Raw genomic sequence first — 27,942 nt, 5'->3', positions numbered from 1 at the left:
ATCCCTTTGAAGCTCCACAAGTCCCCTGCTCCCTAAGGATCAGCCGTATCAGGCCGTGAGGCACAGTGCCCTGTTAGGAGGCTGTGTGATTTCTCCTTTTGATCCCTAAGCATCAATTTCTGCTCTCCTGTCACAGTGGAGGATCAGTTTGTGCTGCTTTTCTTCCGGGTGCCTTTCCTGGTTGCCAAGGAGACAGTGGCCTGCCTTTGCCTTACCAGCCAGGCTCTTGGGCCTGATTCTTCAAAGCAGCAGCCGGGGGATGTGTTTTCTCTCGAGCATGAAGTAATTCTCCAGGAGCAGGCCTCTCTACTTGCGCTGCCCTCTGACATTTCCCTCAGCATTAGAAAGCCCTGCCTGTGAGAGGGGGAATGGCCTGGGACAGAGACTGTGATGGCCCACATCTGGCCCTTCCTGGGGGAAGGAATCATTTGTCACCAGCTCCTGTCCATGCACCCATCAGCCCAAAGATTTTTTGCCAAGACTCAGTGACCTAGCACAACCTTTTCTATTACATTTTCCTTGGAAAAGAGATAAAGGAAAATATGGAAGGACGTGGCACAATAAACAAGATAGCATTGCATCTTCACTCTGACACAGAGTGGAGAAAGAGTGACAGATGGATGTGTGGCTGATACCTTTCTGCTTTTTGTGTCGTCCTTGGCCATCATCAAGTTCTCTGTCATTTCGTGGTCATGACGAAATTGTGTTCTAGGAAATTCTGCCCATCCCATCTTCCTTTCCTTCCTGCTTCCCCAAGCATATAAAAATCTGCTTTGATGAAAGTTTCTCTGTGTTTATTTCTGTGTGCAAGATGCAGTTCCTATTGTAGAAGGTGCTCTTGCTTGTTTGTACTGCTAGCCAGAGAAATGGTGGTGCTGTCCATAGCCCTACAAACACAGATGAAATAGCTCCATAGTTTGGAGAGTTTACACCTAAATGACATGAGATCCAGAAATGTTCAGGAGACAGATAATCTCCACAACAGTGAGCAAAAAGGAGATGCTTCTGCAGAGTTATGGAAGAACGCAGAGAATACGTATTACTAGACAAGGGTGGGTAGGTATTTTCGTATGTGAGACCAAAGTGGGAGACAGAAGCTGAACCTGGGAAAAGAAGATTGCTTTCTGTGCTACAATGGGTTGTGAAGGCAAGGGTGAAAACAGAGCTCAGCGACTAGTTTCAACAGAGAAACAGATACAATGCTGAAAGCATCACCACTTTTGGAATACATCCTAGACTAAGGACACATGTTGCTAGGAAACTTTTATATTAAAAGACATTCATCTTTAAACCTTGGGAACACAGTAACAGCTTTTCCTCTGTGCTAGGGAAGTTCTTTTAATGTCAGTCCTGACGTTACTTAGACAAGTAGTATGCAAAAGGAAGAAAAATACTGTGAATTGTCTTGGGCAAAGATTAAAAACTAAGATTATTTTTAGATAGCTTGCAGGGTTTAACTGAGCCTTAGTCATTCTGGTCTGACTAAAAAGAGACTGATAAACAGACATGATTGTGCTTTGTTTGATAAGATGTTTTATGGAATGAGAATCAAAATATGTGTGGAAAAAGTTTGTTAGCCCAACCCAAGTTGGTTTTGGTTAGCCCAACCCAGAAGATAACTTGGCTTGTGGCAAGATTTGATGGGCTACCATCTGGAGAGGAGGAGAGCTAACAAAATTCCTTCAGGTTATGGCATTCTCATCCACAGGCTTTCTGGCATTGCTTCCTCACTTCATAAAGGTTCTGTATACAAGTCTTGATAGCTTGTGTAAACTCTTTTAAAAAATCCCCAAGCAACAAATCTCTTGAGGCCAGTTTCTAATAATTTTGCTGATGTTAAAAACCTGCTTCCTGAGCAGAGAAATCCTGAGAACAGAGTGGAGCTATTTGTGGGGCTCTCTGCTGGAATGAGACATTCAAGTCTGGTTCTAGCAGTTCTTAGCCCTGATACTTTAAGGTTACCTATTTTTCTCATGTACTTTACCTGACATTTTATTCACTCTTTTTTCCCCACCTTTTTTTTTTAAAATCAGTTTTTCCTTCTCCCCTAGCCTGAGGAAGCTACCTCCGAGCACCGTGTGACTGATCCGATTACAAGCCAGCATCCTGAGATGCCTGATGGTTGCAGTGGCAACTTCAGCACCTCCCTCCCCCTGCTGCCATGCTCTCCGTTGTGCGGGCTCAGCTGCCTGGGGAATTGCATGGTAAACAAAAGTTACTGCTTTTGTTCTCATACTGTACTCTCTACTCTCTCCCTCTATGCCCTGATCACACTGAAGGTCTGACCTGTTTGCCATACCAAGGTCAGAGTTTAAAACATAAGTTATAAAACATATAATGGTTCACTTAAAAAAAATAAAATAAAAATCACTACTGATAAGAATATTAGGAGTAGTTTTAATAGGCTTTTCTTAGTAGTATCCCTATGTGACTTGCCCTAGTGTGTCAGGAGCTTTTCCATAGTATGTTCATCCTCAAGTTCTTCATGTGTGTTAATGGCAACAGAGTGCTCTTCCCTTCTGCCTGGCACCTCCAGAAGGCACAAGTATTGTTCTGGGAGAATCCTGCAATTCTGAATGGATTCACTGAGAGGGGAAAATGATCTCTGGGGACTGATGTTAAACATGTTTTCAAGTGAACCTAAAAGTAACATCCTTTGTGTCTTCATGAGGGAGAAAAGAGTTCTGTGCAATGAAGTTTGCGTTCTGGGTAGAGATGCTAGCCTTTAGCACATCAGCTGTCACACCTGGAAAAAGCAGACAAGCTTTAGGGCTCAACCTATTCATAACTTAAGACTTGCCTACTAAACCAGAGTAGAAAAGTAAATTTGAGCTGTTGGAACAGAGGAGTGCTTCTGAAGGTGTTAAGTAGCTCTCCCTTGAGGAAGAGGACCAAAGAGTGAGTTGGTGCCTGTGGAATTCCCTTGGCTCTGTTAGCGTGTGTCACACACAGTCTACTTTTTCTAATGTTTTCGTTCTGGGGTATGGATTGATTTAACAGTTGGAAACCTTTCAAGGCAGGAGCCATCTTTGTTTTCTGTGCTGGTAACACCATTCATTTTGTGCCTGATGCTATTTAGGCACTGATGGAATATAAATGAGTAACAGCAGATGTTTGTGTCCCTAGCATGTATGTTCATACAGGCAGTACTTCTGCAACCGCTCCTGCAAAACACACAGGAGTGTGACACTTGGGCAATTAACCTCGTAACCAGTGGGGTGGATGGGGAAACCTGTACTGCAGCATCATGAGCTGAGTGTTATATAAATAATAATTATATTGCAGGGAGTCTTTCTGCCAGTGCCCTATTCATCTTCCTTGTAGGAGTTAGAAAACAAAAGTAGCTGAATACTTAATTATGGCAGGCTAAGTGGTTTCAAAGGCTAATCACCTTTGAAACGGTTCCAAAGCACAGACTTCCATCTTTATGGTAACACGTTCTCCGTTGTGCCACTTGGTGGAGCTTAGTGATTTTGCCTATCACATACATTGTTTTGCAAACTCACTCTTTGATTACACAATCAATTGACAGTGTACCCTGAGAACTGAGAAAATCCCTACTGAGGAAGTAGAAGCAGAAGTTTACCAAAGTCCTAAAGAAGAAGATACTGATTCCTAGCTGCTGCTGAAATTGGTCTTCATCCTTTCTCATCTAGAAATCAGTAATATAAACAGTGCTTGATTTTTTTAAATAAAAAGTTAAAATGCAAGCTTAAGAGTTTGGTATTTCTGATATACAGGAGGAGAGGTGCGTAGAATTATGTCATGTTTGGTATATTTTTAAGATTTAAATTAACGTTAGGATATTTTCCTTTTAAATTTAAACTTTATAGAATTTTGTGCAATAAGGGCAAAGGGTGCATGCACCTGTGTGAAAGAGGTCAATTGTGTTTGAATGGGTGCTTTTCCCCAGCAAACATGTGAACTGTGAGCAGATCAATGGTTAAACAGGGAAATGATTATATCACATGCTGAGTCTGCCTTCATTTAAACCAAGAGCTACTCAGTTCAATAAGAACAGAACAGGGACGTGGGCTAAACATGTGCTCAGCTAAAACACTTGTGCTCAGAGCCTATCTGGAAATCAAGGATATTATACCAATTTGACTCTGTCTGAACTATCTGTTGTTACATATAAACTAATTACTCTACAAATCTCACTAAGTCCCCATTTTTAATGTTTACCTAATACTTTATTCTACATTAAAAGACTTCAGACCTTGGAATGGGGTTCCCAATGTGAGATCTGTCACTTTTATTTTTGCACGTATGCTGTAACTCCCAGGCCTTGATGATTCTTCCCAAATCCTTCCTAATGCTGGATGCCTACTGTCTACTAAGCAGTCTTGAGAAATACAGGTTTCATGTGCAGTCTCTTTGCTGTTGTCAGGGATGAAAAGGTAAAAGAGAAACAAAGAAGAGAGAACCCAGCTCTGAAATGTGTTGTCTGTGGTCTTAGGTGCCTTCCTATGTAGACGGCTCAGGACTGTTGGTGGTTTTTCTGGCTTCCTCATAGGAACTGGAAGCAGTAAGTGTAGATTCTTTTTAATGTAGTATTTTCCAGATACTTTTTTTGTTGTGTTGTACTGACAGGTGAGAAGGAACTGTTAACATAGCAATGTACCATTTGGATTTATTAAATGCTGAAAACTGACAGTATGTCGATGCTCTTCTGGTGTGGCATTTGACAAGGGATGAGCAGATTTTGTTAGGAGCTCTAAAAGCAGTCCAGAGCTGGTTGTAATTATCTCCAACACATATGCACCATTGGCTAATGTTTGGTGTCTAGCCATTAGTACTTCTTACACAAAAAAAGAGCAGTGCAAGTAATTCTGCCCAGAAGGAGGACAGAGCTTAAAGTGACTTTTTCAGGCGTTTGCAGGGGATCTTGCAGAGAGAAGAGCAAGATTATACCAAGCAACCGCATATGACTGTGTGTGACAAGACTCGTCGTGCACATGGCATTTTCTTGTATAGTCAATACTCCTCATCCACACCTTCTTGCACCGATGGATCTCTTTTGTCCAGGTCATTGTCTGTTTTCTAATGGTCTACAAGCACAGCAGTAGGCCAGTCCATGCTGAAAGGCCACAAGTCACGTACCGCAGTCACCTCAGGAATGCAGAAAGCTCCTTGGCCTTCTTGCGAATCCTCTCAGGACATTAATGGCATACTCTACTTGCTGTAATTCCTTACCATAAAAGTGAAGTGCCAGCGTGCTAATTGTACGAGACTTGTAATGAAGAGGGTGGAGCGTGAGGCTGTTTGCAGCCTAGGTGTTGACTCTTATTTGTTTTGTTTTCATCCATGTGTGCCATGGTCTCTGCGTTACTTATGTTGTTTACCTTGTGTATATTGTTTGTAGTTCAACTTACTGCCACAGCAGAAGTACTTCAGGATTTTAACTTTATCGTAGCAGTGTGTTGAGAGTCACTGCAGCCAGCCAGATGAATGGGTGCATTCCTCCCACCACACTGCTGGTTCTTACTCTTCTTTGGGAAACGAAACCATTCACTGGGATGTGTGTTGCATGAAGGGGAGTTCTTTGTGTGGTCAGGTTATACGCTCTCATCGTTTCTTCAATTTGTAAGAAAAAACAGGATCAAAGACATAAGTACAGCAAGCAGCATTGCACAGAGACAAGATGAACAGGTGTTCTTATTAAACTTAGAAGAACTTACGCCTCATCCTTTACGTTATAAGGAATACTGGCATTGTCATTCTGTCTTTAAACATGTGTATTTTGCAACACACAATGTGTTTGATGTGCTGTTTGATAAAATACAGCTCCATACAGCTAAAAAAAATATAATCAGAAGTAAAGGCTATTCACTTTCTCAACATGCACATTTTTTGGAGTCCTGTGTCATGTAGTGCCACATTGGACTCATTGATTCAGCCTATTTTGCTCTACTCCTTAAGTTTATCTAGTCCTTATTTAGCTCTATCCATCTATTTTATTTTTATGATAAAGGTACTGCAGGGATCATGACACAAAATGGCACAAGAAGAGGGAGAGAGGTTTTAAGAAATACCAGTGTGCTATTTGAACTCTTGCAATCCTCGTGGCCACACAGAAGCATTTGGAAATTAATTGGGTAGTTCATTTGAGTTTACTGCAGGCTCAAAGCCATCATTTCCTGGCAAATAAAAGCAGATAAATAATTAAATACAAACTTTTGAATCACACAGGAATCCTTAAACTATTAATCATCACTGGTCAGTTTTGGGGTGGGAAAGGTGATAGCCTGCCTGTCTGAAAAACAAACTTCACCTTCATGCATTGGTACGGAGAGATAACGCTCCATGGAGATCACACAGAAATGAAGGATACCTGTGTTACATAATAATGATATATCACAATGTAATGTATAATATTAATAATATATAATTAATAATAATAGTATATAATATATAATTATAATATATATATAATAATACATATATATATACATATATAATGTATAATAAGGTTACACCTTCCAGAGGCCAGAGCACAGCTCCTGGGACAGGGATCAGGGAATACATATCAGCGACACCACGAGGCAGTGCAGATGCTCTCAGTGCATTTCTTTGCAGCACCACTAAGTTTTTAAGATTTTTAAGATTTTAAGGAATCCAAGAGGGACAGTTGTGGCATCTTGTTAAAGGGTGTATAAAATACTACTAAAATCTGTAGGAATTAAAACCAAAACTTCTTTGGAGTTGAAGTTGTCACACATGCTGGAGTGATAAATTGTACCAGTGTCACACGTGAGAGCAAAGACAAATGGCATTTATCCACTTGTGATTGGGGTGATGCATGCTTTCCTCGCTTGTTGCTGCCAGCCTGCTCTACCTGCCCGGTGAGTTTGCCGGCAGCATCCATGATTTTGCTGTGCAGAGATTCTTCTTTACACGTTTGCAATAAAAGTTTATATTAACTCGACGACTTGAACTATTGTATCTATAAACAAATGGCTAGAACAGAACACAGATGACCTAACTGAGGCTATATTGTGAGACCAGGATTTTCAGTTATTCTTATTCTTTTAAAGAAAACACAATTATTATATAACCCTGCAGTAGGGCCAGTAGCAGATGTGCAGTTGTAAGAGCACACCCGCCGTGCAACTGAAAGCAGCTCCCAACAAGTATGTGACCCATTTTTAATCAAGCTATAGATTATATAAAAAACAAGTTAATAGAAAACTGAAGGCCAATATAAATGTTTCTCCAGTCCACAGCAAACATTTATTTTAAACAAATAAAAATTTTCTGAGTATCTGAGAACCTGAAAGTCAAGTTGTTCATACGGGGAACTGGACTTCGCTTTCTCCCTTCAAACTAACAAATACAGAAAGAAAATACTGTCTGTTATGAGGTGAAAAAGGCTATTTTTCTCCTTTTTAAGAGTAACACCAGCCATTAACTTTCTCTCTGGCAGAGGCTGACTGTTCCTTACATTGGTCAGTGGAGCATCCTTGGATGTTTGGCGTTATATGCTTTTCTAGTGGAAATGTCCACGTGTGCTTGGGGGGATGTGTGGCTGTTTGCATGGAGAGCAAATTCGGGCTTTCAGCTGTACAAAGAACAGGTCTTGAACGCAAAGGCTTGGTTAAGGTCGCTGTGCCGGAGGTAGCATATTCACTACCTTATTGTTGGGAAGCACTGCAATCTCCGATGCCACCTGCATGCCAGCTGGCTCCAGTGGTGCATCTATTTCAAGCTTGCTCTTAGGTTGCTCTAAGAATCAGGAAAACCGTAGATGTTGACCTTTTTCTATGCTCTTTGGTAATAAAGCATACCCTTATCTACCTGTCTGTCTACTCTCACAGGGCTGAAGTCAGGATAGCAGAAGAATCAGCAGCTTTTCCTTCTGGGTGAGTGAAGGCAGGCAGAGCAAACCCATTGAAGCAGCTGGTGGAGGTGTAGCTGGTGGGACCCTGTTCCCATGAGCTAGGCAGTCCTTGATTAGGTTGTGGAAAGGCTGTGTCAGTCTTTACCTGTAGGTTTCCTTCAAGAGTCCACCCTATGCATCTGTCAAGCTCTCCTTGACAATGAGGGATCTGTGTTTGAATGGCAGGGCTTTGGGGAGACTGCTGGAAACAAGAGCCCAGGTGACTGCATGGCTGAGTGCTGAATGTGTCTCCAGGTGCTGCATCTGTTCTGGCTGTTAACACCCAGGAAGGTCTGGATGGGCACTTCCTGAAGGCCACTATTAAAAATCATCCACGTAAACAGATTCTGAGCATTTGATAGTGGGTCGCTATTGAGTTTGTGATGTGCAAATTGTGTTAATTTTTCAGGCGCCAAAGGGACACCAGAAGAGCAGTGGGCACATGTGCCCTCACGACGCTGGACACCACAGCAAGCACCAGTGGATGCTCAGCAGTGAGAGAGCTGGGATGAGGACGGCTCCTGCTTCACTTAACCGAGCACTGGGTCTGGTAAGGAGCTCACCTGCAGCTCAGCAGGGTTTGTGTTCTTGGCCTGTGTCTTAGGAGGCTGCGGCTGTGCTCGTAGGCTGATTCCTACAGGTCGGAAGGAACAGAGTTGTTTTCCTTTGTTAACACATGTTGGTTTGGTTAATAGTGTTTCTACACTGAGGAAACAGCCTGGTAAGAGCCCTGGGAGGGGGGGAATCCTTTCAAATTTGGATGACCTAATGCTGTAATAGGGAGACAACATTCAATCCTCCATAATTGCAGGGCATTTTGCAGTTTTCCCCCAGGTTAAAGAGTAATTCCAAGGGATAATGATATCCTTTCCTTTGTTTCCTGGTTTTTGATGTAGTTCTCATCTGAATGCATAGGTATGTCTTCCTCCAAGAAGGCCTGGCAGTGAAAGACAAATGGGTGCATCGAGTCTTTCTTCCCCTCCATATTTTTCTTGATTGTGGATTTGTGGTTTTGATATTTGTTCAGCTCTAGAATACTCCCCTTTTTCTTTTGTCTAACTGCCGAGTGAAATGTTGGCTGCTACTTTTAGTTTCATTAGCCTGAATCTTGTCCTTTCATCTACATGGTGGTGGGAATTTCTCTAGCTGGGATGAGAGTTCAAGGTCAAGTTTATCAAATAACTGGGAGGTGTCAGGGCTCTTAACCTTCCCTGCTTTTCTCTTGGTAATATTACGCTGCTTTCTGTTAATTAAATATCTTGTCCATGGAGTAAGAAGAGCCCAAGGTACAGAACTAGCAGTAGGTTGTTCTGTAGTTTCATGCATCTTGCAAACCTGTGTTCTAGGCCACAGATGCAAGTCCTAGAACTAATAATTGTATTATGCTGTATTCAAACACTTCAAAACGCAAACCACTGAAAGATCAAATGTTTCCAAACCCTGAATTACTAGTCATCAACTGCAATTTTAAAATAAAAACTGGAGCTTCTATAACAAAAAATAAAAAATACAAAGATGGGCAGCAGTATTCTTATTTTAAAAGGTTTTACAATCCCATATGAAAATGAATAATGAAAAACTGATGGTGGTTGCTTAGCAGTCAAGAAACCTCAGGAATTCTGAATTCAGGTAACAACTACTGGTAAATCTGGAGGGTTTGGGTTTTCTTTTTCAGACGTATTGATTTAGTTAAATCCTCGTTACCCAAAGGCGCGTGTTCGTCGGAACGCGACGCCCCAGAGGGCGGCAGCGCCCCCGCTGCCGGCAGGTAGGGCCCTTGGGCAGGGCCAGCCCCGCGGCTCGGAGCCGGCCGGGGGAAGGGGCTCGCTGCGGGGGGCTCCGGGCACAGCGCCCCTCGGCTGCCGCCCCGCGGGGCCCGGACAAAGGAGAAATCGCTCGCCCGCCGCGCTCAGCTCCGGAGGCACCGAGGAGGAGACCCGAGGGGGGGCTCCGGGGACGCCCCCGCGGCACCTGGGGGGGCCCGGCCATTGTCTCCGGCGGCCGGGGGCGGCGCGGGCTGGCCGGGGTGCCGCCCCCCCCGCCCCATGGGCGGCCCGGCAGCGGCGGGGCGTTAAATGGGGCGGGCGGCGGGGGGCGCTTCCCATTGACAAAAGCGGGGCGGGGGCGGAGGAGCGGAGGGAAGGGAAGGAAAGGGGGGGGCCGGGAGGGAGGGGGGCGGCCGCCGCTGCTGCTGCTGTCGTCGTCGCCCATCCTCGCGTCGCCCATGGGGGCGCGGCGGGGGCTGCCGCAGGGCTGGCCGCGGGCAGGGGCGCACCCCGCGCCCTGAGCCCCGCCGGGAGCCGAGCGGAGGGAGCCGGGGGGGGGGCCGGGCACTGCGGGCAGGGCGTGCTGCAGGGGCGGGCCGAGGGGCTCCCTGCACACCCCCCGCACGCACACGCACACACACACACACACACACACCCGCATCCACACTCGCGCACACACACGGCGGCACCCGCCCCGCCTCCCCGCCGCCCTTCTCATCCCCGTCCATGGCGCTGGGCACGGCAGCCCCCCGCTCCGCACGTAAGTAAAAGGGGCCCCCGCCCACCCCCGCTTTGTGCTCGGAGCTCCCTATGGGAGGAGATAAGGGGGCACGGGGGGGGGGGCTAAGGGGGTGCGGCTGGGCCCCGCAGCCCGGCTGGCAGCCGCTGCAAGCCCCCCCATGGCTCGGTGCGGGGGGCGCGGCTGCGGGGAGGGGGGGGACCGGGGAAAAGGGGGGACCGGGGAAGGGCGGGGGGGGGGTAGGGAAGGGGGGACCGGGTCCGAGCGGCGCATCAGGGCTGTGCGCTCTGCGTTGCCCCTGGCAGGTGGCGGAGGGGCGGCCCGGAGCGGGCCCGCGGCGCGGTGACTCCCCCCCGGCCCGGGGGCGGCGGCGGCGGCAGGAGCTGAGAGCCGATGGAAAGCGGGGGCGATGGCCGAGCGGCCCCCCGGCGGGGAGGAGGCGGCCGCGGGCGGCTTCCAGCCGCTGCCGAGCCCGGCATGAACGTGGATGGGGCCGCCGCTGCCCCGCCGCTCCGCCCGCACGGCTCCAGGGACCCCAAGCTGGTCCACCAGAGGTTCCTGCGCAGGAGCGTGGTGGACTCGGACCAGGAGGAGCCCGCTTTCGACCTTCCCGAGTCGGAGCATCAGCGGAAAATTATCCTGCTCCCGAAAACCCGGAGGATAATCGCGGAGAGGGCGAAGGCGGGGCAGGGGCAGGAGAAGGGGTGCCTGGGGACAGAGCCCCCCGGGCAGCTGAAGCCGGGGCCAGCCCCCGGCGGTGCCCCGGGGGCGGAGGAGCAGAAGGAAGCCGGCAAGGATGCGGAGAGGAAGGAGGCGGCGGATGCTTCCAAGGACCACGGCAAGGCAAAGAAAGAGGAGCCGGAGGAGGAGGCTGACATGAAAGCCGTTGCCACCTCGCTGGACGGCAGGTTCCTCAAGTTTGATATTGAACTCGGGAGGGGATCCTTCAAAACGGTCTACAAGGGGCTGGACACAGAGACGTGGGTGGAAGTTGCTTGGTGTGAACTTCAGGTAAGCCCGGCTGATCCACCTGTGTTTTATTTCTGCTTTGTAAGCCTAGGAGCTAAGGGCAAGGTGCCGGTGGCATCCACAGAAGCTCAGCTTTGAGCAGCCTTTATAGTCACCATTGCTTAGTATCCAGTGTCTAACTATAGCGCAATATCCTCATTGGCTCCGCATCTACCACCTTATGTACACTCCTCCCAGGCTTAACCCTCACAGCTCTGCACCCGGCTGCCGAGCTAGCTGTGGTAATATAGGAGCTGTCATATTGCATAAAAAGGTCACGAGTCGCTCTCTGAATGCGCAGAGCATGCTGAAGAGAGCTCAGCACAGCTCCTCTTCCCCTCCCTACCCCCCAGCCACTTCAGACTGACACTTCACAAGCAGTAGCTGGATTTAGCAGGAGCCGAGCGGCAGGTCTAGGTTAAAGAAACACACGCAGCGTATAAATTAACGTAAATGCGTTTCCAGGAGCGCGCTTCCCTTCTCCCACAAATATAGATGCGCTGTGCTTTTTATACAGACTGGAACGTGCGCTGTCGCTTACCTTGCCTCTTCTGAAATTGTGCCTGTCACCAGCTTCTGAATTGAACCTCAGAAAGCACTTGAGTGCTTTCCGTTTTTTAATGCTTTGTGCACTAGAGCTTCAGTCAGGTCAAAGACCTGTGTATCCAAATACCTTTGAACAGTGAGGTTTGAAATGATGGGCCTGTTTTAGCTTCTAGATCTTTAGACTGAAGTCACCCAGTAATGCCCAAAGAGAGAAGATACAGATACTGTCATTTTGCTGTTGTGGGACATGGTTATTGCCTTTATTTATTTATTTTACAGTGCATATAATCTCATTTGGAGATCATATGCTTCTGTATGTATGCATATATTCCTGCTCTTGTAAAAATGTCAGTAGAATGTTTCATTTTTTTCTTTGTGAAGCTTTTAGTATCTATTATGTACATCCCTTCTGTTAACATCTATCCTAATAAGACCTGATTTGAAAGGAGAAACCTAAGACAGATTTATTTATTTTTTCCCTTGAGCTGTTGTTCAGTCTGAGTTTGCTCCGTGATTTCAGTGGGAACTAACGATGCAGCTCTTGGTTCCAGTCCCAGGTCCCTAAACTCCCCCTGGATGATCGAGCCTCATGGACTGTGAGGGTGTGAGAACAGCACGGAAATATTGTGCTGCACGAAGCTCGAGTTATTTATTTATTTACCCTTGGCATGAACTGCTTGTGAATTACTCCCGGCCTGGTGGGGTAGGCAGGGATGGATGTGCAGCCGCATCTTTATTCCCCGGCGGTTTCGTTGCACAATAGGGTTGCAATTCACCGCAGCGCTACTTCCCTCATAAGAGGTACGGGCAGCGCTCCCCGGCCCTCACCGTCTCTCGCCTCAGCGGTTTCCATGAGGCAGAGCTGCGAAATGTGCAGGCCGGGCACGTTGAGGCTGCGCAGCTGAGGGCAGGGTGTGCTGGCGCAGGAGGAGGCTCAGCCCCAGCTCGTGCCCTACAGCCATGGGGCTGGGGGGGCTCCGGCTCTGGCCTCTGGGGGTTCTGGGGGGCAGTGGTGGGGGCTGCCGGGGGGCTCTGAAGGAGAGCTCAGCCCCGCGGCGGTGCCGGGAGCAGAGCACACCAGGCAGGCCTCGTCGCTGTTTGGCGGCTGCTGGAAACCGAATCGTGAACCTGTAAAGGCTCATACTGCAGTCTCCTGAAATTCATTTAGGGCAGTAATTCAGGTCCCCTCTGAGGGAACGTGTGTGTATGGGCACGGGCTGGGGTGGTTTAGCTGTCTGACAGAGCTCGTGTGCACCGGCCAGAATGCAACAGAGCAATCACAGGGAGCAGGAATTCATTTTGTTGCCAAATTTTTGCAGTATGCTCTAGCAGGGGACTGGGAAAATATCTGTTTTCAAGATATTTTCTGTAACAGAATAGCTTTAGCTACAAAAGACTGCCAGATGTATTGGAGAATCCATTCTATTGGTATTCCAGTGTTTGGGTCATTTAAATTGAAGAAGGAGATTGGGAAGGGAAGTTTGCAGTATAAAGTTTAACTGGTGATTGCTTTTCTTATTCCATATACTTGTTTAGGAATTCCTGAACTGACTGTTTGTAAAGAAATAATCTGTAGTAATTCCATAATTCCCACTGGTTTCTGTTGTCAGCTGTATGTGCTTCAATTTAAATCAGGTCTTGCTGCTAGATGTTTTAAATGCAATATATGCAAATTGGTTTAGGCCTCTAACTGTAGCAAGAGTGCTTGTTATTAAGCTACTTTAGCAAAAATGATGTAAATCCACAAAAGTGTTTATGGCTGCTGTTTCTCTTTAAACATTGATGTCCCTTAGCCGTGCGGATGTCAAGGTAATGCCAGAATGAGAGTGTATGGGAATTTTGAGAGACAGTGCTTGGGCCTGGAGTGAGAAAGTAGAGCTGAATGGCACAGGTCTCCAACGCCACATGAGGTCTTTGCTTTTAGGATTAGTTTGCAAGAAAGAAGCAATGGAAAGTGCAAGTAGCTGCGTACTGTCTTGTGCTTTTTGACTTGGGCAGGACTTTCGTGCTTCAGCAAGGGATTTTCATTATGAAAACAAGTCAGAGTGCTGTGAAGGAATCACTTTATTCACAATATTTTGGAAACTCTTATGTGTGCTCTGCCATTTGGGTACGCTCCTTTTTGTAGAAATGTAATGTTCAGATACACATAGCAATGGCTGAGGGGAAGCCATGACTGCCATGCTGCTGAAGACAAAATGCCTTCCTTTGCAATCTCACACCATCAAAAACAATGGGAGAGCCTTTTTGCAGGAAAATGGCAACGCGTTGTACTTTGTCTCTCTTCTAGAGATGCGCTTGGCTTGTTACTTTTAGAGTCTGAGAGCTAAAAGCTAACAGTGTTGAGGTTCCACACAGGCATTAATCCCCTCTCCTTGCTCAGCAGTTTTCTCAGCCCAGTTGTACTGTTGCCTGGGTGTCTGTCTCTTTCTGTTCATCTATACAAAGACCCTGCAAGCCAGTCTTATTCAGTGCTTTTATTTCATTGAAAAGATGGCTTTAGGGTTCAGAACCAAAATCATGGGTAGGATTAGAGTAGGACCCAAATGGTAACCAAGCTAGATGTGGGCTTTAGACCCCTCTGTGAAGACATTAAAGCTTTAGTCAAATTCTCTCTAGAAAATAAGTTTATTGTTCCTTCCTGAAACTGAAGTGTTGGAATGGGATTAGTGTGCCCTTGCAGTTTGGAAGGGTTTGCATTCTAAGGTTTTCAACAGCTATAATTAATTTTAATTGCTGGCATACAATTGCTGTGTGGTGAGGCTTCAGTAACAGTATTTCAAGCATTGTGCTCGTAAGTAAAATGTTAGGTCATGAATAAGGAATATAGGCTTTTGCCAACCTGCTGGCAAGCCAAATAATGTTTTTAGTTGGATGAATAGTTTCCAAAATCCCCATCCTGTTCTCCTTAGGGAACGCGTAGGGAAACTGCAGAAGAGCCTAACACTGTACTGTCTCAAACGCAAAGACCTCACTGTACCTCTTGGTTCTTGCTTTGATGCCGAATACTACAGTTTCTGTTCAGTTGTAATTCATTTGGGTTTTATTTGCTGAAAACGTGGAAAAGATACGCTGTCTCCTGCTGTTGCTGTACCTATAGTGGAGAGGTGAGAAACGTGTTGGTGAACGCTGCAGGGCAGCTGTGCCTTTTCCACCAGTTGCACAAGACTTGCTCTGTGCTTATAGGTGGACATGACCTCCAGGTGCTCTGTGTGAACACTTAGTTCATGTGTTGGATGCTAGAGGTGTCTGGGGAGCTATGGAAGAGCAAGGGATGGACAGAGGTAAATTTACCCCCTTCCCCATTTGAAACAAGAAATCAAGAGTGCTGAAATAGCTCTGACTGCATTTTCCAAATAGCTACCAAATAAAGAACGCTGTAAAGGACTCCAGTGGTCAAACAAACAAACAGAAATGGCACAGTAGGGTGGCAAGAAATTACCCCTTTGTCCCCCTGCAGCTTTTTTGTCGAGCTTCTGGTAGTATAGTTCTGTAGGGAGAGACTTCATCATCTTTACAAGGTGAGTGTCGTGCTTGGTACTTTCATAGCACTTTTTCTTTTGCTATGACACGAAAGGTCCGTGGCGTGGATGTTTTTGTGTAAGCAGGAATGTTTGCATTGTTAGAAGTGGGCGCCCATAAAATGGGCAGTGTTAAAGCAAGTTCACTTGACACCGACTAACAAGCAGCTTCTGGCAGTGGAAGGAAGATGTCCTGAGCTCCTGTGTGAATTCAGGTGGTTTCTTTATGGAAAAGTCAAAATTTCAGGATTTTCACTGGTGCTGTAGTTTGGCTTTTATGGTGTCCTTGTTGGTGACAGCATTCATCTGATGTCAAAAGAGCAGATTGTTACTATCTGTGTTGTTAATTTATTGGCTTGGTAAACTTTGTAGTGTAAATGAACAGAATAATTTAGCAAATTCCTTTGGAAGAAGAAAGGAGGGAAAATGTATCTGAAAGCTTGAATCTGATATTGCTATGTGCTTATATTAAATTAACTCCCAGAGACTAATTCTGTCTGTTTCATGTCAATTTTTGAGATAGTGATTTCTGTTTCAGTTTAAGCAGTTGGTTTAGCTCTGCTCTACAGTGTCAATATGAAGACACGTGCCTGTATCGCTGGTGTTTGTTAGGAGCGCTGTCTCCATGACACGGAGAAACGGGATAGGAATATGGTAGTGAACTATTAATAGACTGCTTCTCAAATTCAGTAAATGAAATACAGCTGGGTCAGACTTCACATTGTTCCTTTGAATCAAACGAGACTCCTTTCTTTTGCTTTTGAGTATGTTTCCGTAAAGGTCGATTGTACACCTTTGGTTCTAGTTGAGCTGTTCCCTGTTACACACGTGTGGTCCTGTTGCAGTAAAAGGAAGTGACTGAAAATAAAATCAGATCTCGATGTAAAGGATATTCCTGGTCCCTTTGGTCATCTCTTGTCTGCAGCTGATGGGGGCGGGTGGGGAAGGGGCGTTGATTTTTGGAACTGTCATCTTAATAATGTTTGCACTTGGCACGCTGTCTGGCTGGTGTGTGTGTAACATGCTTACATTTTGGTCTGATTGCTGCCTTGTTTTGTGGCCAGGGTGTAACAGAGCTCTGAAGAAAACCCAGGGGTGCTGGTAATCATGTGCTAAAAGAAGGATGGCAACAGCAGTTCAGCTACTGGAGGTGTCAGGATTTTTGCATGCCCAGAGATACTAGAGGTGCTGCAGAGATCAGGAAGAGCGATGCTGGGCTGGGCGGGTGGAGGGTAGAGCGCCTGCTGTAAGGGCCAGGTAGGAAGGGACTGTTGAGGAGGTATTGACGCATCTCCTGCATTTTGGGAGCCCAGCTGTACTGGCAGGTTTGGGTGTGAGCGTTGAGAAGAGCTTGGTACAGCTGTCTGATCAGAGGAAGGGCGGGTTTTAGACTTGCCACTTCATAGCCATTCACTGCCAGCAGCAAGGCACTTACTGCATCTTTGGGAGGTTCTCTGGGAGGTTTGGCCTGCAAACACAAGTGTAAGCTAAGCACTGATGTGTGGTACCCAGAGAGCCTGTAAGAAAAGGGCAGCCAAACACATGTCATGGGAGTGCATGATGCTTGGCACCGTTGTTGGAAGAGAGATCTTTGTTTCTCTGAAATACGAGTGATTTATGCAAGTAATGTTTGGAGGAGATCTGAAATAGTCATGCAGCAGCAGAACTGGCTTTCCAATTGATTGAGTTCGTGTATGTGAAATTCAGGTTACATCTAGAAATGCATTATTTCCCTGAAGTGATTCTGGCATATTAGAAAATATGGATGCTATCTTAATGAGACTTGATTTCAATGTGCCTGAAGCCTGGCTTAGTGAGGGAGGGGGAAGTAGTGTTGGTTTTGTTTTTTCCCATGAAGCCGAGAAATCTGACAGCTAGAAACAACCTTCATCTGATGTCACGCTATTTCTCTGTAGCCTGAAATGGAGGAACCAAGCCCCTTCTTTTCTGCAGCTCTTCTGCCTGCTCTAAAGTGAGAAACCTGCCTTACTGCCAGACGCCGGCTTGACAGTGAGGCTTTTGCAGGGTCTTAATGAATGTCTGGAGCCTCTGCTGTGGCAGAGGTGGGAGCCTGGACCAGCTGCTAAAACTGCAGGGTGACAGATGCAGGTCTGTCCTGCACCCCGTTGGTGGGTGGGTGTGTACCTAGACATGGATGTGTGGAAGTGGCACAGGTGATCACGGGACGTCACTGAGCCGTGGGAGGTGTGTCGGAAGGAAGTGGGGTCTGTCCTTTTTGGAAGGCATGTTTCTCCCATTTGTTAATCCTGGAAGCCATATGGCAGGGAAGCCTCTCAGTTGCCAGCCAGGCCTCTACAGGGTTTGATCAATTTAGATTGAGTTCTAAATCAGCTGCTGCTAAGTTTCTACCAAAAACTTTCTAGAGTGACTGTTTTGTTTGTTAGCACTGACTTGACTTTCTCTGAATGTGTACAACTGGGAGGTCGGTGCATGTTGGCATCCATCCTGCTCAGTCCCTGAAAGAACAAATAAGTGAACACATGCAATTGTACTTGCCTCAAGTTTCTTTTGGAAGATGCTCCGTTTTACGCTCGAATGGACTTACCTGGGTTTTCAGTTCACCAACCTCCCAACAGTTCTTTCTGAAAAAACAGTTATTCACCTCTACCAAACGTGCCAAGTCCTGCATGCCCCTGTCATGGCTGTAGCATTGTCACAAATAAGCAGATGTATGGAGCTGGTGGATCTTGTTCCCCCTTACTCCAGAATCTTCCTCATAAGTGCATATACATTTTAATTCATACCAAGTGTTAGTGTACACGATCTGACCATAGTAAGTGATTTACTGGAACATAACTTTGCTGCATTGTGTGAATTCAACGTAACTAATAAGTAATGTGGTGGTTAAGCACACAATGGGAGTATGGGTGAACTGAAATGCTATAGTATGGGAACGTACATGTCGATTAAGCACCGAGGAAAGAGTAACATAAGACCTAGTGCCATCTGTTCTTCAGTTGTTTGCTCCAGAGGGATACAAAACGCTTATTCATGAACTCTCAGGAAAACAGATAGGAGAATACAGGCTCAAGTAACATTTGCATTTTTTTTCCTTTGGCCTTTTCTGTAAATTCAATTTGATCTTCATTCCAAACTTCTTAAAGGAAAATTAAATGTACTTTTAGTAGTATTTGATCCTATTAGGAATCTCTGCAGCACTTTACCAAAGTTAGTTTGAATTTTAATGCAATTTTTGGTTAGGCAAGTAAACTTAAACCAGCATTGATTACTAGCTTATAAGGAAATGATTAGGTAACACCCCAAATGGATGTTTTTCTGTTGCATTCAAGTCTTTTTCTAATGCCTTTTTAGTGGAAAAGCTGTAATGTAGTTAGTTACTAAAGCTACCAGTTCTTTCAGAGGTTCCAAAAGCCCTGCTGCAGTCCAGCTCTCCAGAAAACTACTTAAAAGGCTTTTTGTTTCATCATAATCCAGAGAAGTTATATTTGAATCGATATGGATGGTGGCTGCCTTTTAGAGTTATTGGGTAACTGTCTTGCTAGAAAGTGAATGAAAAAAGCAAAATATGGGCCTTAATAAACGGTGGCTCTGTACAGAGCACAGTAACGTTGTAGTCCCTGCAGGTATTAGCTGAACTTGTCCAAATACCATGGTCAGTTTGTTTCGAGTGTTTAAAACTTTTTAAAACCTAGCAAGACCGAACAGATGGAGGAAGGTTTTTTTTTTCTTTAGGAAAATAATAAAAAGTTGTCTATACATTGTGAAATGCATTTTTTATTAAAAGAATAAATAGCATTTGGCTGCTTGCTACATTGACAACTGAATTGTTATTTTACAAAATAAATATAAAGTAGGTATTGCCTAAGTCTGCTTCTGAAATGGATGTTTCTCTGGTGCATAGTTTGGGGATTAAATTTATGGTGTTTGTTCCAGGTTTTTGTACAATAAGCAGCTTTTTAACATTGCTCTCCTGATGCTGTCTGGGTTTTTTAAGTTGGAGCAACGTTTAGGGTGACGCGTTGTACTCGCTGGAGCTGATACAGCTGTGCTGGTTGGCTGCGCAGAATCAACTCTGGCTGTTAAAACAGAGTAGTGCAGGAGGGGGGGTCACATTTCCAGATGTATCTCATTGCTGCGGGCCTGCACTGCTCTTTGCAGACACGTTTGATACCTAGATCCTGTACAACTGATTCCAAATCTGTCAGCTTTGTTCTAGGTTTTACTGATTATTTAAGGGAACTTGCTAGGGTCATGTGCATTGGGACTTGTTTTCTGCCTGTTCTGCACCAGTGCTTACTTTGAAAATTGTTGTTGATAATAAAGCAAGCGGTGCACCAAAAGACCTGCTTTTCTGTCAGCTGCAGTAAAAACTCGCTTTCAGTTACTTATGGAGGATGAGAGCATCTTGTCCTTTGGCAAACAGTGCAATCATGATGAAAATAGGTTGCTTTGGATGAACATGGTGTTGTTGGTCCGTATATACGATTAGTAGCAGAAGTAAACACACAGCCACTTACATGAAGTGACAGGGTATTATGTAAAATGAGTTAAGAATGAGCTACAACGAGTGCTTGTAGCCCATCTGTGATCCTGTCTGGTCAAGGTTTCTGAGTTTTTTGTGCACGTTGTGATAACTTCTGTAACATTTTCCATTTACTTCAATGAATTTAAGAAGTCCCTGTGGCAGGTCAGCCTAACCAAAGCCTGTAAGGTCCAGGAGCTTTCAGCATGGGGAAGTGTGGGGGGAATAACATCAGGCTGTAATTCAGAGTTACTTTTATTGTTAACTTGAAGTGCTTGTGGCACTGTTCCAGGTGACAAATAGGGACTTTCTGTAACTTTCCCCTAAAAAAAAATAAAAGTGAGAGCAAGGCTTCTACTGTTAATCTGCTGGTCCTCAGATGCACAGCAGACTCGTGAACTTGACTAACGTTATCTGAAGCAAGTTGGAGCTATAAATTCTCCTAGCTGCCGAGCCCATGGGTGTCAAGTAGCCGAGATCATTCCGTCTTTAAATAGAAAGCTTGCTTTGGAGCCTTCATGTCGGGCCTTGAGGACCGCCTGCTTTGGTTGCTTTCAGCCCCACGTCAGGCGGTGGGTGGCATACTGGCAGCTCGGGCTGCTCCTTGAGGGACCAAACACAACCCCGACCCGTTTTTGGGCAGGCTGCCGGCAGCACAGGGCAGCTGGCGGGGGGGGAAGTCTGTGTCCCACAGCTTGTGTCCCCTTCATCTTCAGACCAGGACCCCCAGCAGGGGGAGAGGGAAGGGGACATGACCTGCCTGCTCTGCTGAGGGGCCTCCTGCCTGGGGGCTGTGATGCTTTGTGCTCAGATCTGTGTCTTGGCTGAGGATGGAGGAATCTCTGCTCCTGGAGGAGTGAGGATGCAGCTGGGCTCCTTGCCCTTCCCTTAGCTGCAAGCTTTGGTAAAGCCTCCAATGACTATTGCAGGTGGAATTTGAAATTAATCATCCCCATTAGCGTTAGTCTTGGGGTCTAAGTATTGCTGCATTGGGAGGGGATGCAGGGAATGCCTCTGCTGGCTGGCATGTAGGAGGAAAGTCAGTGTTGTCACAGGGAAGAGTCCTGCTTGTCCATGGAGTGGGAGGTGTGCTCCACAGGTGGCTTCTCCTGGCTTCAGCTACCTGAGGAATGGATGACGGTTCCTCTCTGGATCCCAGCTGTGTTTATACACAAGGGGGATGCTGAATGGCCTGGTCAGGCTGAGGCCATATGTGACACATGCAAAATACCTTTGCTTCACAGGCACCTCATCTTAAGAAAAAACACATTGTCTTCAGCTCCCTGGCAGCTGCAGGATGGGGTGGCAGAGCAGCAAGTGATTGCAGAAGAGCCTACTTGGACTCGGGTCAATTTTATGCCTTATTTTTATAGTCTCATGTCAAATTAAGCCAACTGGATAGGTTCCTACCTGACACAAGATACTCCTATGAAGGCACCCTGCGGTTTCCTCTAGGCAAAAGACAACTCTGTGAATCCTTGTGCGTGGAAGAGGATTAAGCTTTCTTTTCAAAGTATTGAGAAATAGAGGAAAGAAACCTGTAGCAGTATCTGTGCTTGTATGTGTGGGGCGGAAGGAAGCACCCCGCACTAAGAAGCGCTCTTTAACTCTGTGGAATAAATTATGGATACTTTGGGGATTTTTTTCCACTGCTTTACTACTTGAGTTCCCCTCTCCTTGCCCCCCAGTCTGAAGCCCTCTGCCAAAGCCCCTACACCTACCGAGAAACACACAACCAAGACCCCTGGAGAGTTAATGTGGAAGGCTCGCTGTACAGGCAGAGAAAAGCAGCTGTGCTCACTGATTGCAGAAGTGACTCCAGCACCACATACCATGAGAAACAGCTAATACTTAAAATGTGTGTGATCTGAGATGTATGCCTGTTTACTTTGATGGAACAGGATTGCACATTTCTAACCACCGAGGCAACAAAAGCATGGGAAACGGGCTATTCTGCCCCTAAGTGACATCAAAGTATGAAATACAAAACCTCATTTATTAACTTAAGTGTGTAGGTGTTGGAGCTATCTCTCAGGTGGTTTGAAGGGAGGGAAAGAACGGGCCATTGCTCACTCACAGGTGGGCTTCAAAGAACATTTTTCCTCTAAATAGCTTTGGTTTTGGACTGCAATATCTTGCGTCCAAAATGAGACACTTGAGAAACAATGGAGTGTACACGGATTCAGAAATAACTGCTGCCAGAATTGGGACTGTGGATGTTTATCAACTTCTGCCACACAAATGCTTTTCTGTCTTTGTTTTTCTTCCTTTGTTTTTGTGCTGTTTCTGAACATCACAGCTCAATTTATTAAAATATAAATATATGTATTGCTCCGCAGAGCAGTCCATGTTGGGAAAGAGTCTTTCAGCATGAAGGGGGTGATGTGGAATTACTAAAACTGCAGGGCTGCGCTTGGGGAAATGCCCTTTGCATGAAGAGGGCACAACAGAAAACACACAGCTCAGTAACCTGGGACCTAAAAATGAAATGGGTGTGGCTGCTAAGTCTGAAGTAATCAGTGTGAGGTGTGACTGATGCCGATCTGGTTTTGTTACAGGTGAGGGAAGGATTACAGGTGACTCATCAGCCAGTCCTGGCATTCCTTTGTGCCCTGGTAGGGAGGATTCATTAAAAATGGATGGTACTTCACAAAAACTTTACAGTGGGCTTTTGAAAAAGCTTACTTTCTTCCTTGCTTTCATTTCTCCCCTTTGTTGTACCCCTGCCCACACTTCCAAAACAAAAGTTAGTGACAGGACCCTGGTCTGTAGCACCTTCTGCCCTGTGAGGTGCATGCAGATGGACTTGGTTTTTCCTCATGGCCTTTCCTTTTCTTTAGAAGGTTCTTTTCCCAATCAGGTGAAATTATCTTCCTGATTAACCTTACAAGATATTACTCATAACCAGCGATCCTCCCAGGTGTTTTCCTGGGCAGCTTCTTTGTGCAGCAATGAGACTGAAGCAGTGACAGCTTGGTGCCCTGTGATGCTTTCGTCAATTAAGAGCGCTCCTGAGCCGAGGGCCGGGTAATTGGCTCGGTGTCCGTAACGCAGCCTGCAGAGCTGGGTTTTGCAAGGTTGCAAACTATTCCGGTTGGCACTCGCAAACTACCAGTTTTCAAGTCTGTGATGTGATAGTTAGCCTGAGAGTAAAATCAGAATTTGTAGAGAAATGAAGGAAAATGAAGTGGAATCTAGGGTGAAGGATGAAAAGGCGTTTCGTAACCTAACCTCTTGTGCACTGGTGGTTAGCTTCTGATCAGCAACGGCTGATGCTTGCTGTCTTTCTGACTGCCCTGGTGGTTGATGCTTAGGTCCCCTGATTCTGATGTTGCAATTAACAATTTAATGGTATGTGTGATGTGTTTTGAATAATAATAATAATAAAAAAGCTTTCATAAGTGTGTATTTTATGTATGCTGGAGTCTCCACTATCTGAGTTGCATTACCTGTATTTTTTTCAAAGCTGAAACTGTGATTTTTGAGATACCTGTTAAAGAAAGGAAAAAAGCCGTTAGAACATTTCCAATAAGCTAATTTGTGTATAGAAAGAGAGGACTCTATGCCTTCTAATGAATGCTGACCTTTGTACCTTAAAAGATACACAGCATATATTTCAAGATGGATTTCTGTGAGCCAAGTAACTAACAAAGTCATCTTGTAGCTGGAGCCCTTGGTACCTAATAAGATGTGAGCTGCCCATGAAGCTGCTTCTCACAGTTCGGTTATTTATAAACGTGCTTTCCTGTGGGTTTTACAGCTACTGGGGTCATGATTTTTCTGCAGGTTTTCCTTCAGTGGAAGAAACGAGTGTTTTTTTCCCTTTTCTATCAGTTTTTCTGAAAACTGAAAGCTGTCTGGTTTCCCCGAGTCACTCTGCCGATTCCCTCGCTGCTTTTGTCGTGGGCAGCAGGAGGTGTGTGCACACGCTCGTGTGCTCGTGCAGGTGGCATCGTTGTGGTCTTATTTCCTGAGGGCTCAAGAGCACCTTTTTTCCTCTGAAAGTAGAAGTTCTTAGTGCTGTCCTGCTACGTTTATGGAGCTGCAGTGAGAGCTGTGGGCTGTGCCAGGGCGTGCATCCTGCGTGGTGCTGCTCTCCTTGGGGTGGCCACAGGAGGATGAGGGTGGGGGCTGGAGGAGGCAGGGGGTGCTGGGACTCCTGGGGTGCTGCTGCTGCCAGGCTGGGTGATGGAGGGGATGCATGGTTCTGCACAGCAGCCAGTCACTTTGCTGTGCACCGAAGGTCTCTATGTAGCTCTATAGAGCTCTGGGTTGTTTGTAGGGCTTGTGTGGTGTTGTGGATAACATCTTCGTACGGTAATGGATGGATTATTATGCAGCCCACATGGGGGATTCAGTGGAATGCTTTGTCTGTTCAACAGTAACTACCTGGCATAGGTGAATTAAGTATAAAATGCTCGTTAATATTTGCTGTTCAGAACTTATGCAATGATAAAATTTCTCCATCAGCTTAGTACTGCTGTGTATGCAGTTATGTAGAAGATATACGTGTGAAGGCCAGAAAGAACCGTGATCTGTAGTAAAGCAGGGTCTGTTGCATTGCGTGGATGGAAAAATGGAAGCACTGATTGAACTAGAAGATGTTAAACAAACGGAAATGCTAATTACTCTTAGGTCTAAGATAGTAAGATGAAAAATTGCTAATGAAGCCTGTGCACCTGTTTTAATGCACTCTTTAAAAAAGAAAAAAGCTGTATACTATCTTAAAATGCTCATATACCAACCAAATGAGTACCAAAGTTTTAAAATTGCAGAGTCACAGCTTGTGCGTGTTGCGATAAGCATTATACTCGCTCTGTTTTGACAATGCTATGTGTTTTGAAATTTAATAGCATTTCCAGAGCAATAGCTTTATTCTTAGGCCTACCCAAAATTGCCATGCAAACTTACCTGATTTTAAAATAATTCTCTGTACTGATAATGGTGCAATGATAGCAGGTCTTTGGAATATTATTTCTCTTGCAAGATTAAAATACCTGCAGGAGTGAACAAACTAGGATTTTATCAGAGAGATAATGAAGGTGATGAGGCACAATACACAGCAGCAGTATGGAAGCCTGTAGCAGAACTCTGATCTACACAAAGGAAAGCACAATGCAAAAGCAGAGTTCTTGTAAATATATTTGTATTTATATGTTTAAACAGACCTAGAGAGTAGGAGGTTCAGCTGATTGACTTCCCCTTAATCCTAGATCTACAGGTGAAACTATGCGCTCAAATGCTTACATTGCTTTTCAGAGAAAAATCCAGTAATTCTACCTTTCTTTAAGAAAATGCTTTACAGAACATCATACTTATGACCTGACTTCATTTTGTAGCGTTAAGCCTTGTTAAATAGGTGCCGTGATATATCTGGTAACAATGCTACAAGTGGAGTGGAGAGGTCATTCAATAACAGCTGTTTTGATTTAAATTACTTTTCTTTTACCTGTTGAGCTGCTGTTTACTTTGATATTCTTAGCAACACTTCACTGCTTGCTCGCTTGATCTTTGCTTATTGCATAGCTGAGATGGATGTGAGAGTCGCTTTTAAAAACGTGCAATAGTATTAATAAGGAGAACAAAGTGTTTGCACAGGTGAGAAATAGAAGCTTCTAAAGTTTTCAATGTCCTCTTAAATTTAGTGACTATTAAATAAGATTCTCTCATAACGAGTATATTTTGTTGTTGTTGTTGTTAAAAGACCCTTTAAAGTGTGCAGTTTTTTAAAATCAAGGGCAGTGTGTGGAACTGATAATTGCTGTGTTGCAGAATATATAATGCACTTCTGGCAGGCAAAGCATGCCTGAATGACTTGTAGAAAAATCTTTAGGTTGGGAATTCTCAAGCACTTGCTTTAAAAAGGACCTGGAATGGTTTGGGTGGGCTGCAGACCTGCTAGATAGGAGTTTTACATAGGAGTGCCAGAAGTCTTGATTTTACAAATATTTTAACTCTTACATTGCAGCTGATATATCAAATTTTTCTTGAATACTGCGTATAAGATTGTGCTGATCACGTGTTATAATATCATAAGGTGTTAGAAAGTAGATCTTTAAAATGAAATTGTGACTCCAAGGAAGTCTGTGCTAAAACATTTATTTCATTGGAGTCAATAAAATGTTCTGATGATTTCTCATTTTGAAAACTTCTGAAAAATAAAATTTAGAATATTTTAATTACCTTATAACTCATAAGGAGCTTTTCAATTTCAAAAATGCAGGTTTTTTTTCATATTGGATGCTAATTCTTATTTAGATTCTGATCTTTATTCTGTTACTTCTATTTCTGATATTTTAACTGTTCTTTGTGAACATTGGCAATTGGGTGAGTCTACTGGTAAGACTAACTCAGCTTCTTCCTGCAAGAAGTCCTTTGTTGAATACTTCTTAGCAACCTCTTTTGGGATATCTAGAATTTAACTGCAGTTACTTGGAACCTCTTAGAGCTCCAACTTTTACATTTGTAAAATGTTTTTTTTTAAAAAAAAAAAAACACCACTATTTGCAGTAAATCAGGTTATATTGGTTTCAAGAGTATTAGTAGAAAATGATTGTTTTTTGAAAATTTTCTCAGCTTGATAAAAACCAAGCTTTTGTCAAAAAAGCCACTGCTTTCTTGCATTGCAGCAGAGAACTGTCCTGCTTTGCAAGGGACAGTAATACATCGCTACTTCCCTTGAGTGAGGTTAAACAATCCAGAAAGACAGGATGCAACGAGAGCTGCTCTTGTGTCTTTTGGTTCATTTGCAGTGGAGAGAGACTGTGCTGCTACTTGCACACGGTTGTGGTTGTTTGCCTTTGTGCCTTGCCACCACCGAGGGTTTGGCAAGTTCAAGATGCAGCAAACCGAGAGCATGCACACCCTTCGGTTCTGAAGGTGCCCAGCATAGACAAGCTGTGTGCAGAAATAAAGCTCACAGGGACTGAGGAAAGGTAAAACCAATTGTTAAGAGGCCACTTTTCTGTAATCACATTAATTGAAGGAGCAGAAGGGGGTAAAGAGAAATTTTCTGATTTCATCTAATAGTGAGGTGCAAGAGTAGAGAGGGCTGCTCTGGTGGTCCTGGGCAGGAAATGCACGCTGCGTGTTGGGGCAGCAGGTAGCTTGCAGCCTGTGATGCATACTGACAGCTAGCTCCTGAAACACTGTCTTAATAACGCACATTTCATAAGTGTCTTGTTAGAGGGGGAATTAACTTTTTTTTCCCCATGGAAATTTCTTGGAGAAAGGGATGTGCTGATAAGTTATTCAGCCAGTCTTCTCAGCTGTCACTCAGTACTTTCACTTGAATTTCTCCTGCTCTAGAAGAGGCTATGTAAATTTAAGAGCAATTAAGAAATCACCCTAGCTTTTTTTCATTTTCCCCATAGGTAAGGGCATTTAATTTCCTACAGTTATATTTCCTGGCTCCTTTCAGAAGAGCCAGATTACAGCTAGTCTTTTCACATGGCGTGCCCAGGTAGCTGAAAGTAGGAAATACGAAATCCTATTAAGGGCTGAGCCTGTGGCAGTTTTAGAAAATATTGGTTTTGTGTGTTTAATGAGTTGCAAAATCTTATCTCTATGTGAACCTTCTTAATATTATGTTACGTGGGCTTACTGTTTCTTTCTTTTTGCTGGCTTACTGTCTTACTTGCTGGTGCCGAGAGCTCTGCCGGTAGGGATTGCCACTGTGCCCAGCACCAAGGGCTCCCCTTTGGCATTTCTAGGGTGGAAATCTGTGAGATTTGGGTTTGTGAATTGAATTTGTGGGCAGACCTCTTTTGACATAGGTGTGCCCTATTCTATCTTTGTCTCTTACATTTTAAACCACTTTTTTCAGGATATAGTTCTGGAGAACCAAAACCTTCTTTTTAAAAACAAACGAACAAAACCCTACTACGGGGAATGAAAGGTCATCACAGAGCTTTTAATTTGGACTCCAACCAGACGTGGTATTTAATAGATCTTTCCCTGGAACAGCAGCCAACATATAA

General features: G+C 44.8%; 1 protein-coding gene across 11 annotated transcripts in view; it reads left to right on the top strand.

Annotated features, from left to right (window-relative positions):
• Window positions 1-10,025: 10,025 nt before the first annotated feature.
• Window positions 10,026-27,942, top strand: part of WNK2 (WNK lysine deficient protein kinase 2) — a 117,934-nt gene continuing 100,017 nt past the window's right edge. For 8 of the 11 annotated variants that reach the window (XM_067003267.1, XM_067003263.1, XM_067003268.1 and 5 more), the window contains exons 1-2: window positions 10,027-10,405; window positions 10,690-11,395. In XM_067003267.1, the coding sequence (XP_066859368.1) occupies window positions 10,778-11,395 (618 nt within the window). In that variant the 5' untranslated portion in view covers window positions 10,027-10,405; window positions 10,690-10,777. Of the gene's footprint in view, window positions 10,406-10,689; window positions 11,396-27,942 lie in introns of all 11 variants that reach the window. The other 3 variants (XM_067003264.1, XM_067003262.1, XM_067003259.1) reach the window with 2 other exon arrangements.

The sequence above is a fragment of the Anser cygnoides genome, chromosome 10 (genome assembly GCF_040182565.1).
Source record: "Anser cygnoides isolate HZ-2024a breed goose chromosome 10, Taihu_goose_T2T_genome, whole genome shotgun sequence".
NCBI classification, from domain to species: Eukaryota; Metazoa; Chordata; class Aves; order Anseriformes; family Anatidae; genus Anser; species Anser cygnoides.
Note: the sequence above shows the minus strand (reverse complement) of the source record. Positions and strands in the feature narration are given on the sequence as shown.